We start from the raw sequence: 17557 nt of genomic DNA on the forward strand, positions 1-17557 counted from the left end.
TTTAGCACTCAAATTTCGAAAACCGAAGACGACAAAAATTTGAAGGCACCCCAAACGAGAATCGACCAAGTCGGTAAAACATTCCAAATGGGTGGAAAAAACCGAGTCTTGTGGTCAAAACCCGCCTAATTTGGTCGCTGACAAATCAAGTGCAAAATTTGTGCCAGGTGTGGACACTCCAAAACCTAAAACATCCCATTACTAACGTCGAAAAGTCTCCGGAAGATTACCGTGGTGTAAAAATAATTTCGTGTTAGCACGAGCGGCCAGTCGACGTTGAAACCGCAATAGTGACCCTTCGAGTTGTCCCTGCATTCTTCCAAGATGGTGTTCAATGTTATGATCCAGTTGTGTCGGATCACAAGAGCCAGCAAACTCTTCCAGAGGAACTTCTATCTACCTTTGTTGAAACCCTTGTCACCCAAAGATGCCATTCGAAGGAAAATCATCACCGGGCAGAATGTCCTCGGGACGAGAATTGAGCACTATATTCCGGTTCTGGAAGAGTACCAAACAAGGGTGTTACGCCGGAAATATAGAATGAAAGGTCGTGGAAAAAGAAGACTGCGGAAAAAACAGAACATGAAGTACCTCAGGCCTTTGATTGATGAAGACATGGAAGGTCATCCCAAACTCTTGCAATTATTGGAAATGAAGTCCCGCGGAAAAGGTCAGTGTTATTGTTACTATGTGCCCGATAAGGACTGTACTGTGGTGGTTTCGCACGAAATGGAAAGAGCTATTCGTGACAAAGATATCCTCGACGTGATGGTGGCTCAAAGGAGCGACAAAATCGTTGTGAAGCTAAAAGATGAAACCAAAGTGACCGTGCCTTTAGTGACGTACGACGGAAAAGCGCCGTTCTATCGAGGCGAAGGTTGGACCAAAAAAGAAATCGAGGAATACCACCACCACGGTAAAGAAACCTACTCCATAGCTCGACTGTTCGAAGCCAAAGAACAAGGTCTAGAAGAATGGGAGCTGGAGATGATGAGGATCGCCAACAAGAGGAAAAAGAAGATGAAAGGCGAAGGGACGCTCGACTGGAAGCTCATGATGGCAAGCTGCGCGGAGAACATGGACTGGGAAAAGTTCGAAGACGACGCCAAACAAATAATCGAAGAAATAAACGAACCCGTCGAAGACGCACCCATCCCCATGCAAGTAGTCGATATGCACAAAACGAAAAGCGTCAACGAAAAACTCAAAGAAGCAGGTGAAGAAGTGATGGCGTTGCTACCTACGATCCCCGAAATCCCCGAGTGCGTGAAATTCATGCAAGAAGGCACCATGACCGAAATAGCCGAAGTTGCCGGAATGGGCCTGAACCTACCATCCTCCGGGAAAGAACGCTTCATTCCGGGCCAGATGGTAAACTCAGAAGAAGGCAATTTGTTCGTGCCGGGCCAAACCGAGGAGACTGAAGACGGCAGGAGCGAATACACGCCAGGGTTCACCGTCGTTATGGACGGCGAGCCGACTCTCGTTCCCGGTTTGGTAATGGGCGACGATCCAGAAAAACCGATGTTCCTGCCAGGAGAATCGTCCATAACAGAGACCGGTGAACTGCAGTTCGCCGAAACCGAAGACGACGACGTAAGAAGGCAGTCGCTGCCGCTGCCACCGCCGCCGCCGCCGTCGCCTCCCCCTCCTGAGGAAGAGGAGGAGGAGTTGGAGGAGGAGCAAAGCACCGAGGAGGAGGAGGAGGAATTCCAACCGCCGCCACCGCCCCCTAAGAAACGCGAAGAGAAGGAGTTCATTTACGAACGGCCGAAGCGTCTGTACGCTACCGAGAGCATGGGTCCGAAGCGAAGAGAAAAGGGCCCGAAAAAGGCCCCGAAGAAAGTTGAAGAGAAGAAAACTGTCGTGCAAGAGGTGGTGCGAGTGCCCGGACAGCCGGTGTTGTACGATATGACGCTGCCGACGTTCGAGAAGGACCTGCTGCAGCAGGAGAAGGAGCGCGTGGAGAACTTCAACGAGAAGAAGGCGAAGGAGGAGACGGCGATCGACAGGATGCGGAGAGACATCAGGGTGCTGCTGAAGAACTTCGTGGTGCCGCCGCTGCCGGTGTACGAGCCGCTGGAGCCGGTGGAGAAGAGCGAGAAGCTGAAGGAGCTGGAGAGGAGCATCAAGAAAGGAAAATTCTTCGACGTGGACTACAGGAAATACTTGAGTAAGGAGTACCCGCAGCCGTTGTTCTGGAAGTGGCACGAGTATAGACATACATTCGATACGGTGGGGATAATGCGCCACCGAGTTTGGAAGTCGGTCTATTAGTAGAAAGCGACCTGGACCAATTAGGTCGGTGCATCTGGCTATTGATATGTCGGTTAATCGGGTTGGGTGACACACTGCGATCGATTCTATTTTCATCCGCGACCCTCTTCGCTGATTTTAGTTCATTATCGTACGTGATGCGCTACCTGATACATGCCGGTGTTGACAATAGTCAGTAGTAAACTTTAGTCGACGTTCAAATAGAAGCAAATAATGGCACTCAACGTTAAAATTTCCCTCTGCAAGATCACAAGAGCCAGCAAGCTTTTCCAACGCAACTACTACTTACCTCTTCTGAAACCGCTATCCCCTAAAGACGCTCTTCGACGGAAGATCATCACAGGCCAGAACGTCTTAGGCGCTAGATTCGAACATTACATCCCAGTCTTAACCAGCCATGAAGAGAAAACAAGCGCGAGGAGACGAAGGATCAAGGGATTACCCATCATCAAGAAGCGAGTTCGTAAAACCGAGAAGGAACGTTATGTGGAACCGTTCTTCGACGACGATATGGAGAACCATCTTTTACTGCAGGGTATCTTATCAACTAAACCCAGGGGCAAGGGTCAACAATACCTCTACGACATCCCTGATAAAAACTGCAACCTGATTATCAGCCACCAAATGGAAAAGGCCATCAGGGAAAAAGATATCATCGACATAACCATGGCCCAACGAAGCGAAAAAATCCTAGTCAGGTTGAACGACGGCACTAAAGTCACCGTCCCTGTGGCCAGCTACCAAGGCGAAGCCCCGCTTTATAGGGGCAGCGGATGGACCAAAGGGTTCGTGGAAGAAGAGCACCACCATGGCAAAGAGACCATGTCGATTGCGAAACTTTTCGAAGCCAAAGAACAAGGCGTGGAAGAATGGGAGCTCGAAATGATGAGAATGGCAACGAAACGCAAGAGAAAAGTAAGAGGCGAAGAGTCCGTCGACTGGAAGCAAATGTTGGCCGGGTGTCTCGAAAACATGGACTGGGACAAATTCGAAGAAGATTCTAAACAGATAGTCGAAGAAGTAGCTGAGCCCATCGAGGAAGAAAACATCCCGATGGAAGTCGACGACATGGAGAAGACCAGACATGTCAACGAGAAACTAGTAGAAGGTGGGGAAGACATCTTGGCACAACTACCGACCATGAAGGAAATCCCGCAAGTCATCAAAAATTTAGACAGTGGGGAGCTGTGCGAAATGGTGAACGTTTCCGGTGTGAAGGTTAGCATCTCCGAGGAACGCACATGTTTCGTTACTGGCCAGATGGTAAAAACAGAGGAGAATGAGGTGTTCATGCCGGGACAAACCGTCGAGAACGACGACGGTACCACTGAGTACACGCCAGGTATCACGATCTACATGGAAAACGAACCCACTTTGGTCCCGGGTTTGGTATTCGGTGAGGAAGAAGACGAGCAACCTATTTTCCTGCCCGGCGAATCCACGATCACTGAGAAAGGTCAGCTCAAGTTCGAAGTACGAGAGGAGGACATCCCTCCTATCGTCCACAGACAGTTCTCCACCTCGTCCGAGTCGTCCTCCCCACCTCCCGAGCCCAAGCCCAAGCCAAAGCCGAAACAGGAAGAGGAAATCGTGATACGTCGGCGCGTCATCGAGGAGCCGCCCCCGGAGCCCGTCCGCAAAGAACGCGTCAAGAAGCGCCCAGTCGTGGACTTGAAGCCCAAAGAACCAGAACCCCCTAAAGAGAAAAAAGAGTTTGTGTTCAGACAGCGTCGCGAGCCCATGGAAGACCCGCTGAAGCGCCTCGAAGAGGACCGAAAGAGGCGCGAAGAGGAAGAAAAGAAACGGATAAAAGAGCGGATGCGCAACAAAATTCTCAAAGAAGAGGGCGCCGTCGACCAGATTCGCCTGAAAATCAGGAAGAAATGCAGAGAGATGAAGTTCGAAACGCCGCCCCCTTACGTGCCCGTCGATCCGGTGGAGAAGAGCCAGAAGCTCGTCGAGATGGAACGAAGCATAAGAAAGGGTAAATTCCTGGAGGACGACCGAACGAAGGAGATTCTCGAGAAGACGCGAAGCGCGACGAGGATGCTGAAATACCAGCACGTCCTCCAGGCGTACAGGGCCGAGTTCGGGAGAATACGGTTTTAGACGAGCGGTCCATTGGGATGCGACGCACGGCGGCGCGACGCCAGTTGCGTTCCAACGTCGGGATGACTTAACGTCGCCGCTGAAACGAACCGAACGAAACGATTCACTGTCTTATCTGCTTCTATTATTGTATTGTCGAGCGTGTGTCCGAACATGTTTTATAATAAAGTCGATTGTAATCGAGTGCGTTAAATAAATCAGTCCCGTCCCTTGTTGTTCTTGTTCTAAATAAAGCAAAATGGTGAATTACGTGTTGTCCTTTTGTAAAATCACGGCCGCCAGCCGGATTTTCTCGCGCAATTTTTACCTGCCGCTCCTCAAGCCGCTGACGCCGAAAGAGGCGCTGAGGACCTTCCGGATCACCGGGAAATGGCTACTGGGGGCCAAAATACAGCACTACATCCCGGTGCTGCTCAATCACCGCAAGAAGCGCTCCAAGATTGTCAAAAACTACGGTAAGAAAGCGCACAAAGAGATGGACGATTTCACGTACATGACGCCGGTTCTCGACTCGGAGAACGAAAGCCACCAGATGCTCATCTCGATTCTGGAGAGCAAAAAGTGCAAGAAGAAGAATTTCGTGTACACGGTAGACGACAAAAAGTATAACATTGTGTTGCAAGCGCAGCTGGAGCGGGCCATCCTCGATGGTGACATAATCGACGTTCTGGTGTCACAAAGAAACGACAAAATCATAGTCAAGCTCAAAAGCATGAAGAAAGTCCCCATGGAAATCCAGTACTACGACGGCGAAGACAAACTTTACTGTGGCGAGGGCGCGACTAGCCCTGAGGACGAAAAATTCCACCACCACGGTAAGTACACGATGAGTCTGGCCCGAATGTTCGAAGAAAAAGAGCTAGTCGAGGAGAAATGGGAAGAAGAGTTGAGGCGTATAATGCGGCGACGGAAACGCCAAGCCAAAGAAGGGTCCAAAGAATGGAAAGCGATGATGCAAGAGAGCATCAAGAACCTCGACTGGCAGAAATTCGAAGAAGACGCCAAAAAAGTGATCGACGAGATTGATGAACCGGCTGCGGAGCAAGACATCGATATGGAGATTGACAATTTAGAAACGACGAAGAACGTGAACGAGACGTTCTTGAAAAAGGGTCCCGAAATGTTGGACCAGTTGCCAACGATGACGGAGATCCCTGAGATTATCAAAAACATGGGAAGTGCGACTCTGCACGAAATCGAAGCCGATGAAGACGACGAAACCGAGGAACAAAGTCAGAGTAAGAATAAAAGACGAGTGTCTGGAGTGAAAGTCACTCTTCCTTCAGGGAAAGAGTGTTTCGTGAGCGGACAGATGGTTCACACGGACGACGGAGACGTGTTCGTCCCGGGGCAAACCGTCGAGAACGAAAACGGGCTGGAATATGCTCCTGGAATCACCATCAACGTCAACAACAAACCCACTTTGATTAGCGGGTTGATTATGGGTGAGGAGGAGCGCGACCCTATGTTCCTCCCGACTCAGTCGACCATCACGGCTGATGGGCAGCTCACGTTTGCGAGCACGCCGGAAGAGCGTCCCAAGCCGTCGCCCGAGAAGATCAAAAAGAAGATGATGTTAGTGGAAGAGACGATAGTGGAAGATGCCGAACCCGTGGTGGAAGAGTTAGTCCCTGACGATGTTTCCGACACCGTGGAAAGCATGTCCAATAGTGTGTCGAGTATCGAACTAAACAATTCCGAAATCGAAGAACTCGACGCCGAAGCTGCTCGACTGAAGCAAGAGCAGCAGCGGCTCGAGATCGAGAAACTCAAGTCGTTCTTGATGGACGACGGCCTAGACGACGTCGTCGCCGCTATCGAGCAAAAACGGGAGCAGCTCCGCCAGAAGCTCGAGGAGTTGCGTAAGTTGAGTATCTCGACCGAAAATAGTCTTGTTAGTTATGTTAGTGAGAGCGACACGGTAGAAATCGCCTCGAAGATAAGCCACGACAAAGACACTATAAATAGGCTGTCCGATATTTTAATGACTTTAACGCGGAGGGCAGCGACTCTGCGCGACAGAAATAGCATCAATGCAGACAATATTAATCTCGCTTATATTTCGGTGAGCAACCTGTCTGAAGCCGACGTCAAATTCAACGCTTCTCGTAATAAGTTGAAGATTATGCTTAAGACGGCTGTGGTTGCCGCTAACGACGTTTTTAAGACGCGCCCGAAGGACCAAACTCTAGCGCTACACTCAATCGCGGATATTTTAGTCGACGTTTTGAAAAACGATGAGCAGACTCTGGTTGAGCTATTAGATTTGATGAACACCCCCAAGGAACGAACGGAGGTCTGCGCCGCCGTGTTCAAACAACTAACACAGAACATCACCGAGACGAAAATATCGTTCTTGAACGACATCGCGAGCAACTCGTCAGCGTACGACGTCATCGATTGCGTAGAAAAAGTGCTGAAAAAACAGTCCGAAATTAAGTGTGACGCGTTTGTCAAGGTAGCAAAGGTGGATCCAGAGATCATCAACCTCGTGGTGAAAAACGTGAAAATGGGACACGTCAAGGTAAAAACTGAAGAAGACGCTATAGAGTTACTAGAGGAGAGTATAGTAGAGGCTAGTAGGACTCTAATGAAGGCGAACTTTTCCAACCTCGTGGACGCTTCGCTCGTCCTAGAGGAAGCTATTGGGTTTGCACGAGCCCTAGGTATGGGAAAAGTTGAAGAAATCTTGACGGACCTAGACGACATAGATGACATAGAAGACAGTCGTGCTGTGGAGCTCCTGGAACGGGTCATTTTGATTCGACAGCTAGCCGAGCGCGACTTTTCGCTGAAGAGCGCCATCGAGAGGATCAAAAAGAGTCCAGAACGTGGACGTTCGGACCCCAGGATTCGCCAACTAATACGAGAGAGTGGAGTACTGATTGCTAAAGGTCCGAAAGTGAAGAATTCCCGCGACGTGCCTTTACAAATGCTCAAGACCCAGAATCTTCTAGCCATAGAAGATCTCCTAGTGCAAAGATCCAAAGTCGAGTTTCCGGTGATGGTGAGCCGGGACGATTTGCAGGCTATCATACCGAAGGAGGCCGCCAGAGGGGTGATAGCAGGTCGGGTTCCCTACACCCTGGTTAACGATAATGGAATTATGAGCATCAACCCCACACGTCGCTTTTCGACGGACGTTCGAATCGACGATTTCATGAACAATAGTGTGCGCGAGCTCTCCTCGGAAAGAGACGATGATCGAAAGTACCTACAGGCAAAGAGTAACGTAAGAAAAATCAAAAAACTATTGCACAGTAACAGTAGACAAGTTGCATGAAGTAATGTGACTACTCTTAGAGACAGTTAACTTATATTTGTAAATAAACAGCTTCCCGTTCTAACAAATAATTTGATCTGTGTGTGAAATAGTGTGCGTAATAATGTCGACACAACCCCATGCCGCCAAAAATAAACTTTGTTACATTTTATCAAAATAAACCAATCGAGACACAACATTATCACCTACACAAGCGCTGCATATTTTGGGGAATTCTAAATTCAGGTGAGTGAATCATTGCTGACTTCTCGACTCTTGGCTATTTTGGTTGTCTTTTCGAATAAAGTTTTTTTTCGAAGTGTTATTTTGGATTGAGTGGGCACTGTGTGGCGCTTTTTCGCTTAGTGAATTATGGGCACGGAGTTTGGCCAGTGCACAGGACATGACTACATTTATCATGTTACACATACCTGCGACGTTTAAACATTATAAATAACTTTACTTGGCTTTTGTATGTGTGTGGTAGTTGAAAGGATGCGTTTTCCGCATGCTTCGGCTTGTACAGAGCGACTTTTTTATCGGGTCTTTGAAGTAGGTATCAAAGATTTTTTCGAAAACGTTAAAGATGTGCTAAATATTTATCATTAATTGGAAATCCTTTTACATTTGAAAAGTTTTGTGTAAACATACTAGTACTATTGATGTGTCAAAAATATCAGTAATTTGCGACACGCGAAAAACATCCTATTGTATTTTTAGAGATAGTCTGTTATTGTGATTCTAAATATATCACAAATGTTTTGAAGTTATTAGTGTTAACGTAGACAAAAGTATCAGACATTTCTAAAAATGAAATTGTTAAGAAAACCACCGGGAAAATGCTTACTGAAAAATCGAAAAAATGAAACACCGAAATGTCAAGGAATTAACTGATCAGTCGACAAATTGAAACAGAATTGAGAAATCAAGAAATTTTTAAAATCAAAAAATTGAAAAACTAATCGAGAAATCGAAAAATCTGAAATTTGAAAAATTGAAAAATTAAAAAATTGAAATCTAATATTTAAGAATTAAAAAATTGAAAAGCCGAAAAGTCAAAAATCGAAAAATCAAATAAATAGAAAAACCGAGAAATCGAAAAATGGAAATATCGAAAATTGAAAAACTGAAACATCGATAAACGAAAAAAAATTGAGAAATCGAATTGTCAAATATTGGAAAAACTGAAAAATCTGAAATTTAAAAATCGAAAAATAAAAAATTTTAAAAATCGAAAAATTGAAAAATCGGGACATTGAAAAATTGAAAAATTGAAAGGTCGAGAAGCCGAAAAATTAAAAATAAAAAATTTAAAATTAAAAAAAATTGATAAACCAAAAAATTGAAAATTTAAACATCGAAAAATCAAGAAATTGAACAATCGAAAAACTGAAAAATAGAAAATTTGAAAACGGAAAAATTGAAAAATCAAAAATTTAAAAAATCGAAGAATTGATAAACCGAAAAATCTAAAACCGAGAAGTCGAAGAATCGAAAGATCAAGGAATCGAGACATGAAAAACTTGAAAAATCTAAAATTCAAACATTTGGATAATTGAACAATATGTAAAACTATTGAGGAACTGAAAAATCGAGAAATCGCAAACTCGGGAAATCGCGAAATGAGAAAATCGAGAAATTGAGAAATCAATAATTTAAAAATCGTAAAGCCAAAAAGAAAAATCGAAAAATTAAAAGTGAAAAATTTAAATTAAAAAAAATCAAAAAATTGATAAATCAAGGAATCGAAACAGCAAAAATTTGAAAAATCTAAAATGTAATAATTTTGAAAAATTGGAAAATACATATGTACAATTGAAAAATCGAGATATCGGAAATCGAAAAATTCAGAAACCGAGAAATTGAAAAATCGAGATATCGAGAAATGGAAAAATCTAAAATTTAAATCATTGAAAAATTAAAATATCGAAAACCTGAAGAATCTAAAAATTGAAAAATCGAAAAATTGAAAATAAAAAATTTTAAATAAAAAAAAATTGATAAACCAAAAATCTGAAAATCGAAAAACTGAAAAATCGAAAAACTAAAAAATATGTAGAACTATTGAGGAACCGAAAAATCGAGAAATCGCGAAATCGAAAAATCGAGTAATCGCGAAATCGAAAAATCGAGAAATTGAGAAATCGATAAATCGAGTATTCGAAAAATCTAAAATTTAAATCATTAAGAAATGAAAATATCTAAAAACTGAAGAATCAAAAAATTGAAAAATCGAGAAGTCTAAACATCAAAAAATAGGAAAATTGAAAAATCAATAATTTCAAAATCGAAAAGCTAAAAAAATCGAAAAATTAAAAATGAAAAATGAAAAATTAAGAAACTGAAAAATTGAAGAATCGAATAATTAAAAATTTAAAAAATCGAAAAATTGATAAACACAAAAATCAAAAACCGAGAAGTCGAAAAATCGAAAAATCAAAGAATCTAAACAGCAAAAAGTTGAAAAACCTAAAATGTAAAAAATTTTAAAAATTGAAAAATATGTACAACTGAACTAAAAAATCCAGATACCTGAAATCGGGAAATCGAGAAATCGAGAAATTGAGAAAAATCGAAAAATTGAAAAATCGAAAAAACTAAAATTTAAAACATTGAAAAAATAAAAAATCGAAAAATTAAAAATGTAAAATTTAAAAATCGTAAAGCGAAAAAGAAGAATCGATAAATTAAAAATGAAAAATCTGAAATTAAAAATGAAAAATTTAAAATTACAAAAACTGATTAACCAAAAAATTGGAAATCGCCAATCTGAAAAATCGAGAAATTTAAAACCTGAAAAACTGAAAAATCGAAGAATCAAAAAATCAAGAAATCGAAAAATCCAAAAAGTTGAAAAATCTAAAATTTAAATATTTGAAAAATTAAAAAATATATAGAACTATTGAGAAACTGAAAAATCGAGAAATTGCGAAATCGAAAAATCGAGAAATCGAGAAATCGAGAAATTGAGAAATCGAGAAATCGAGAAATCAAAAAATCGAAAATTTACAACATTGACAAATTAAAACATAAAAAAATTGAAGAATCTATAAACTGAAAATCGAAAAACCAAAAAGAAAATTCAAAAATTCAAGAAATTAAAAAAATCCCAAACTGAATGATGAATAATCGAAATATCGAGCAATCGAAACATCAAAAAATTGAAAAATTAAAATATTCAAAAATTAAAAAATCCAGAAATTGAAAAATTCCCAAAATTGAAATGTTGAAAAATAGAGAAACCCAAAACTTGAAAAATCAAGAAATCTAAACATTGAAAAGCCGAAAAATTTGATGAGTTGAAAAACTGAAATGTCAAGAAATCGAATCGAAAAATCTCAAAATGGAAAAATTGAAAAATCGAAAAATTTCAATTTCAATAATTGAAAAAAAGAAAAATCAAACTAAAAAATCAAAAATTTGAAAATTCGAAAAACTGAAAAATAGGAATATCGACAAATAAAAAAATTGAGAAATTAAGAAATAGAAAAATCGAAAATTTAAAACATTTAAAAATTAAACTACATATCGAAAAATTGAAAAATCGAGGAATCGAAGTAACAAAAAATTGAAAAATAAAAAATTTAAATCTAAAATTTAAAAACTGAAAAATTGAAAAGCCGAAAATTCAAAAATCTAAAATTAATCGAAAAATCCAGAAATTGAAACATCTCAAAACTGCAATAACAAAACATTGAGAAATCGAAAAATCGAGAAATCGAGAAATCGAGAAATCGAAAAATCGAGGAATCGAGAAACCCGAAAATCTAAAATTTACAACATTGACAAATTAAAACATCGAAAAATTGAAGAATCAAGAAACTGAAAATCGAAAATCCAAAAAGAAAAATCGAAAATTCCCGAAATAAAAAAAAATCCCATACTGAATGACGAAAAATCGAAATATCGAGCAATCGAAACATCAAAAAATCGAAAAATTAAAATATCCAAAAATTAAAAAATCCAGAAATTGAAAAATTCCCAAAATTGAAATTTTGAAAAACAGAGAACACGAAAACTTGACAAATGAAGAAATCTAAAAATTGAAAAGTCGAAAAATTTGATAAATCGAAAAACTGAGATGTTAAGAAATCGAATCGAAAAATCTTAAAATGGAAAAATTGAAAAATCGAAAAATTTAAATTTGAAAAGTTGAAAAATAGATAAATCAAACCAAAAAAGTGAGAAATCGAAAAATCTAAAATTTAAAACTATCGAAAAATTGAAAAATCGAGAAATCGAAGTAACAAAAAATCTAAAAATTAAAAAACTGAAATCTAAAATTTAAGAATTGAAAAACTGAAAAGCCGAAAAGTCAAAAATCGAAAAATCAAATAAATAAAAAAACCGAGAAATCGAAAAATGGAAATATCGCAAAATTGAAAAACTGAAACATCGATAAACGAAACAAAAAATTGAGAAATTGAGAAATCGAAAAGTCGAAAAGCCAAAAAATTGAAAAATCGAAATATTGAAATATGCCAAAACCAAAATATCGAAAAATTGAAAATTCGAAGAAAAATTGAAGAATCGAAAAACTAAAAAATCGAGAAATCGCAACATCAAAAGATCGAAAAATTGGAAAATTCAAAAACCTAAAATTTAAAAATCAAAAAAGTAAAAAGTCTAAAATTAATCGAGAAATCCACAAATTGAAACATTCCGAAACTGAAACGACGAAACATTGAGAAATCGAAAAATTGAAAAATCGGAACATGGAAAATTGGAAAATCGAAAAATAAAAAAATTGAAAAATCGAGAAATTGAAAAATGGAAACATCGAAAGAATGAAAAAGTGAAACAGCGATAAACGAAACAACAAAAGATTGAGAAATTGAGAAATAGAAAAATCAAAAAGCCGAAAAATTGAAAAATTAAGGAAGGGAAATAATCCAAAATCGAAAAATTTAAAATAAAAAAGTTAATAAGTCGATGAATCGAAACAACGAAGTTTTGATAAATCGAGAAATCGAAAGATATAAGAATCGAAAGACTGAAAAATCAAAAATTCTAAAACCGAAAAATCTAAAACCAATAGTCGAAGAATCTAAAAAGTTGTTAGATCGATACATCAAAAAACTGAAAAATCTAAAATTAAAATATTGGAAAAATTAAAGAATAGAAGTATTGAAGAACTGAAAAATAGAAAAAAAAATTAAAAATTTAAAAATTGAAAAATCGATGAAGTTAAAAATCAAGAAATCGAAATATTGAAAAAACCAAAATTGAAATACCTCAAAATTGAAAAAGTATAGAATTGAAAAAATAAAAAATCGTGAAAGCGGAACATCATGGACAGATCGAAATATTGAAAAATAAAATTTAAAAATCGAAAAACTGAAAAATCGAGAAATCGAAAAATTGGAAAGTCGAAAAATTGGAGAATCGAAATATTGCAGAATACCAAACCGAAAAATCGAAAAATGAAAAAATCTATAAATCGAGAATATGAAGAATCGAAAAATTGAAAAATCCTAACACTGAAACAGCGCAAAAATGAGTAACGAAAAACTAAAAATCAGGAAATTAAAAAATTGAAACTCGAAAAATCGAAAACATTGAAGAAAAAGAAACTAAACATTCCAAAACTGAAATAAGTATCGAAAAACTGAGAAATCTAAAGTGGAAAAATGGAGAAATCGAGAGGCCGAAAATTTAAAAATTCGAAAAATTATTATACAGGGTGTTTTTTTATTTGATACAACCCCTGTAACTTTTTTATTCTTGAAGATAAACCTGTAGTTCTTTGAGCAAATTTATATAATTTTAAAAGATCTATGTTATGGCAATCTCACATTTTTATTATCACTTCCGTCAATTTATTTTTTGTAAAAACTCAAAAACAAGCAATATTCTAAAATCAATACTTAAAAAGTTATTCAATAAAATAGACGAAAAATTTATAACTGATGACGATGATAGCTTGAAAAATTGACACTCATGTCATTTATTCACATAAGTGATCTTTTAAAATGATATAAATTTGTTCAAAGAACAATATGTTTATCTTTAAAAATAAAAAAATTACAGGGGTTGTATCGAATAAAAGAAACACGTGGTATATCTACACTTTTAATTTTTTGTTTTGATCTAGGATAAAAATGCAACAGGGATTCATAAAGCACAAGTTCAGAACTGTGTTACGTTTTAACAATTAAATAAAATTTAAATAAAATGAAAATTAAAGTATATATTGATTTTGGAAAAATAAACATATACATGTGTGTTGCACAGACATAATAATAAGTTCAGTCTTACCAAACAGTGAAGCTCTAAAATAAAAATACCACAAGTACAATCGTTAAAATTATACTACTGTCTAGCGTGTTGGCGAAACACAAAAATATATCAAGTTATTGACATTTGACGAATTTCAAAAATCCCCAACGCTATAAAATTTACAAATACGAAAACCTCAACAATTTTACTGCCGCAATTTCTTCCAGAAAATTATTTGGACATTTATTCGTCCCCATTTTATTTTTACCAGACTTTATGTTTCGTTTAATGCACTTCCCATTGTAACCATCAACAAATCACGCTGTCTAAAACAAGGCCACTTAGTAAAAGTACGAACACTTAGTCACCAGCCTTGGTACCCGTATTGTTTAAAAACCCGTGCCAAGACAAAATTGTCAAACAAAACTTCCTTCTTCCTAAATCATTTCCAATATCAACTCTTCCAGCTCCCCCGTCGAAAATCAACGCTTCCAGAATAATTAATGGCTTCTTGGAACAGACTTGGCAGGTCCAACCGGAACTAAGTTAACGTCCTTTTGTCGTATTTTTAAATTTTCCGTATTTATATTTTTATTTCATTATAAAAGTTTATTACGCAATTTTCGTTTAGCAGACCGAATCAAAAGATCGGTGTTCCGCAAAACACATGTCCCAACGAAAAATTTTATTGCTCGACGATATAAATATGGCGCCGCCCCCGTGCTAGAACAAACAAACAGCAGGAATCTTGTACTTCCTAATTCTTATTGTTAGGCCAAACAATGGGGATTTATCGGCTACAAATGTTAGGATTATTCACTGTCAATGTTACGTTATCATCGGCGCCCGTTGCGAAATTCTTGGCACGTGGAACGCGTAAATCTCCTAAAAAAGCAAATTGTTTTAAAGTGTGATTTTTAAATGAGCATTGGCAGAGAAATCGCCGCAGTTTGCCATTTGGAGCTTCGCTTTGGAGATAATGTACCTGGACGGTTGCGGTTGGGTCTTGGAACGCGAGCAGAAAAGGTTAAAAATACCACCGCATATTTGATTCGGAAAAGTCGAAAATACACGTGGATTTTTAAAGATTTGAAAGTGAACCAGAAATTGACGAAAATATGGTTTTATAAAATTCAGCATCAGAATCATAGTTTGCCTGGAAAGTGTCTGAATTTGAAATAACGTCATCGATTTTTGGAGCGGATAAACAAATCTAAAGTAAAAAAAAAAAATTGGTCGACAAACTTCCTTCGCCCCTGAAGTACAGCCCAACAAATTTCTTTTTTTAATAATTATAATTTTTTTGCGATTTTGACTTGAATTTTTTAGTTTTTCAATTTTCATTTTTTTTTTGTTTCATCAGGTTTTCGATTTGCATTTTTTCAATTTTTCATTTTCGTTGTTTCTTCAATTTTTAGATTTTACAATTTTTCGATTTTAAATTTCTCGGGTTTTCAATTTTTAATTTTCCAGTTTTTAGATTTTTAAATTTTTTATTTCTTCAAATTTTCAATGTTCAGACTTATTTTTTTTGTTCTTTCAATTTCAATTTTTTCAATTTTTCGCTTCTTCAATTTTTCAATTTGCAATTTTTCAGTTTTTATTTTTTTTTTGTTTCTTTAATTTTATATCTTTTCGGGTTTTCACTTTTAATTTTCAGTTTTCCGACTTTCCAACTTTTGGATGATTCAATTTTTAGTCTTGCAGTTTTCTATTTGTAATTTAACAAGTTTTCAATTTTAGACTTATAAGTAGAAATATTGAAAAACCGACAAACTGAGAAATCGAGAAATGGCAAAATCGAAAATCTAAAACATTGAAAAATTAAACTATGGAAAAATTGAAAAATGGAGAAATCAAAGTAACAAAAAATCGAAAAATTAAAAAATTGAAGTCCAAAACTTAAAAACTGAAAAACTGAAAAGCAGAAAATTCAAAAATCGAAAAATCGAGAAATCGAAAAATCCACAATTTAAAAAATTGAAAAACTGAAAAATCGGAACATCGGAAAATCAAAAAACAAAAAACCGAGAAATCGAAAAATGAAAACATCGAAAAATTGAAAAATTGAAACATCGATAAACGAAACAACGAAAGATGGGGAAATTGAGAAATCGAGAAGTCGAAAAGCCGAAAAATTGAAAAATTAAGAGTGGAAATGGCCCAAAATCGAAAAATTTTAAATTAAAAAAAAATGATGTCAACGGAATCTTGATAAATCGAGAAATCGAAAAATTTAAAAATCGAAAGCTTTAAAACCGAGTGTCGAAGAATCGATTTTCAGTTTTTCATTCGGTGTTTTATTTTCTTTATTTATGAAATTATTCGATTTATTTCGATTCTATAATTTTTTGCTTTTTCAATTTTGGTTTATTTCATTTTTTCATTTCTTCAGTTTTTCGATTTGCAATTTGTCAAATTTTCCATTTAAAAAGTCTCGGGTTTACAATTTTTAATTTTTCAATTCTTCACATTTTCGAACTGATTTTTTCGGTTCGGTTTTTAATTTTTTTTATTTTTACAATTTTTCGATTTTTCAATGTTCAAAACTTTTTTTTTGTTTTTTCAATTTCAATTTTTTCAATTTTTAATTATTTTTGTTTCTTTAATTTTACAACAGGCATCTCTTCGAGTTTTATTTTTAAATTTTTCAGTTTTCGGACTTTCCAACTCTTGAATGTTTCAATTTCTAGATTGTGCAGTTTTCCATTTGCAGTTTCACGAGTTTTCAGTTTTTAATTTCTCAATTTTAGACTTTTCAATTTTTCATTTCTTCAGTTTTTCTTTCGTTTCGGTTTTTTTTAGTTTCACAATTTTTCGATTTGTCAATTTTATAACTTTTTGTTCTTTCAATTTCAATTTTTTCAATTCTGCGTTCCTTCAATTTTTTGATTTCCAATTTTTAATTTTTTTTGTTTTTTCAATTTTACGTTATGTTCTCTTGGAGTTTTCATTTTTAAATTTTTCAGTTTTCTGATTTTCCAACTTTTGGATGTTCCAATTTTCAGATTTTTCCAATTTTCAGATTTTTCCATTTTTCATTTCTTCAATATTTCAATTTGGATTTTTTCGTTGCGGTTTTTTTTTGTCTATTTTTTCAATATTTCAGTTTTCCAATCGTCTCATTTTCTAATTTTTCTTTTTTTTTTTCAATATGAAATTTTTCAACTTTTTGATTTGCAATTTTTTGGTTTTCAGTTTTTTGATTTTTCAAATTTTACATTTTTTAATTTTTCTTTCTTAAATTTTTATTTGAAATTTTTCTAGTTTTCATGTTAAATACGTATCTAATAATAATTATAATTCAAAAAAATCAATATTTCAAATGTACTATTTTACAATTTTTCCACTCTTTCCAACGAAACATTGAAAAAATAAAGAAAATGAAAATAAGAATCCATAACTTGACAAAATGTTGCAACGAAAAATTGAAAAATCGAAAAATGAAAAATTGTAATATCGAAAAATTGCAAAATTGAAAAATTACAAATTGAAAAATCAATAAACTAAAAACACCAAACTAAAAAATCGAGAAATTGAAACATTTCAAAACTCCAATGATGAAAGATTGGGAAATCGAAAAATTGAAAAATCGAAACATTAAAAAATAGGAAAATCGAAAAATCTAAAAGCCGAAAAGTCGAAAAATAGAAAATCCGAAAAATTAAAAATTGAAAAACTCAAACATCG

The 17557-nt window shown here is 36.4% G+C and overlaps 1 protein-coding gene across 1 annotated transcript in view; it reads left to right on the plus strand.

The window, feature by feature from the left end:
* Positions 1-324: 324 nt before the first annotated feature.
* LOC135124690 (uncharacterized) overlaps positions 325-17557 on the plus strand; it is a 68371-nt gene continuing 51138 nt past the window's right edge. Inside the window, exons 1-3 of the mRNA XM_064049922.1 lie at positions 325-2235; positions 2482-4379; positions 4621-7618. Coding sequence (XP_063905992.1) covers positions 325-2235; positions 2482-4379; positions 4621-7618 — 6807 coding nt within the window. The remainder of the gene's footprint in view (positions 2236-2481; positions 4380-4620; positions 7619-17557) is intronic.

Source organism: Zophobas morio, unplaced genomic scaffold (assembly GCF_036711695.1).
Source record: "Zophobas morio isolate AGI-343-1 ecotype UQ-CSIRO unplaced genomic scaffold, CSIRO_AGI_Zmor_V1 ptg000007l, whole genome shotgun sequence".
Classification (NCBI taxonomy): Eukaryota; Metazoa; Arthropoda; class Insecta; order Coleoptera; family Tenebrionidae; genus Zophobas; species Zophobas morio.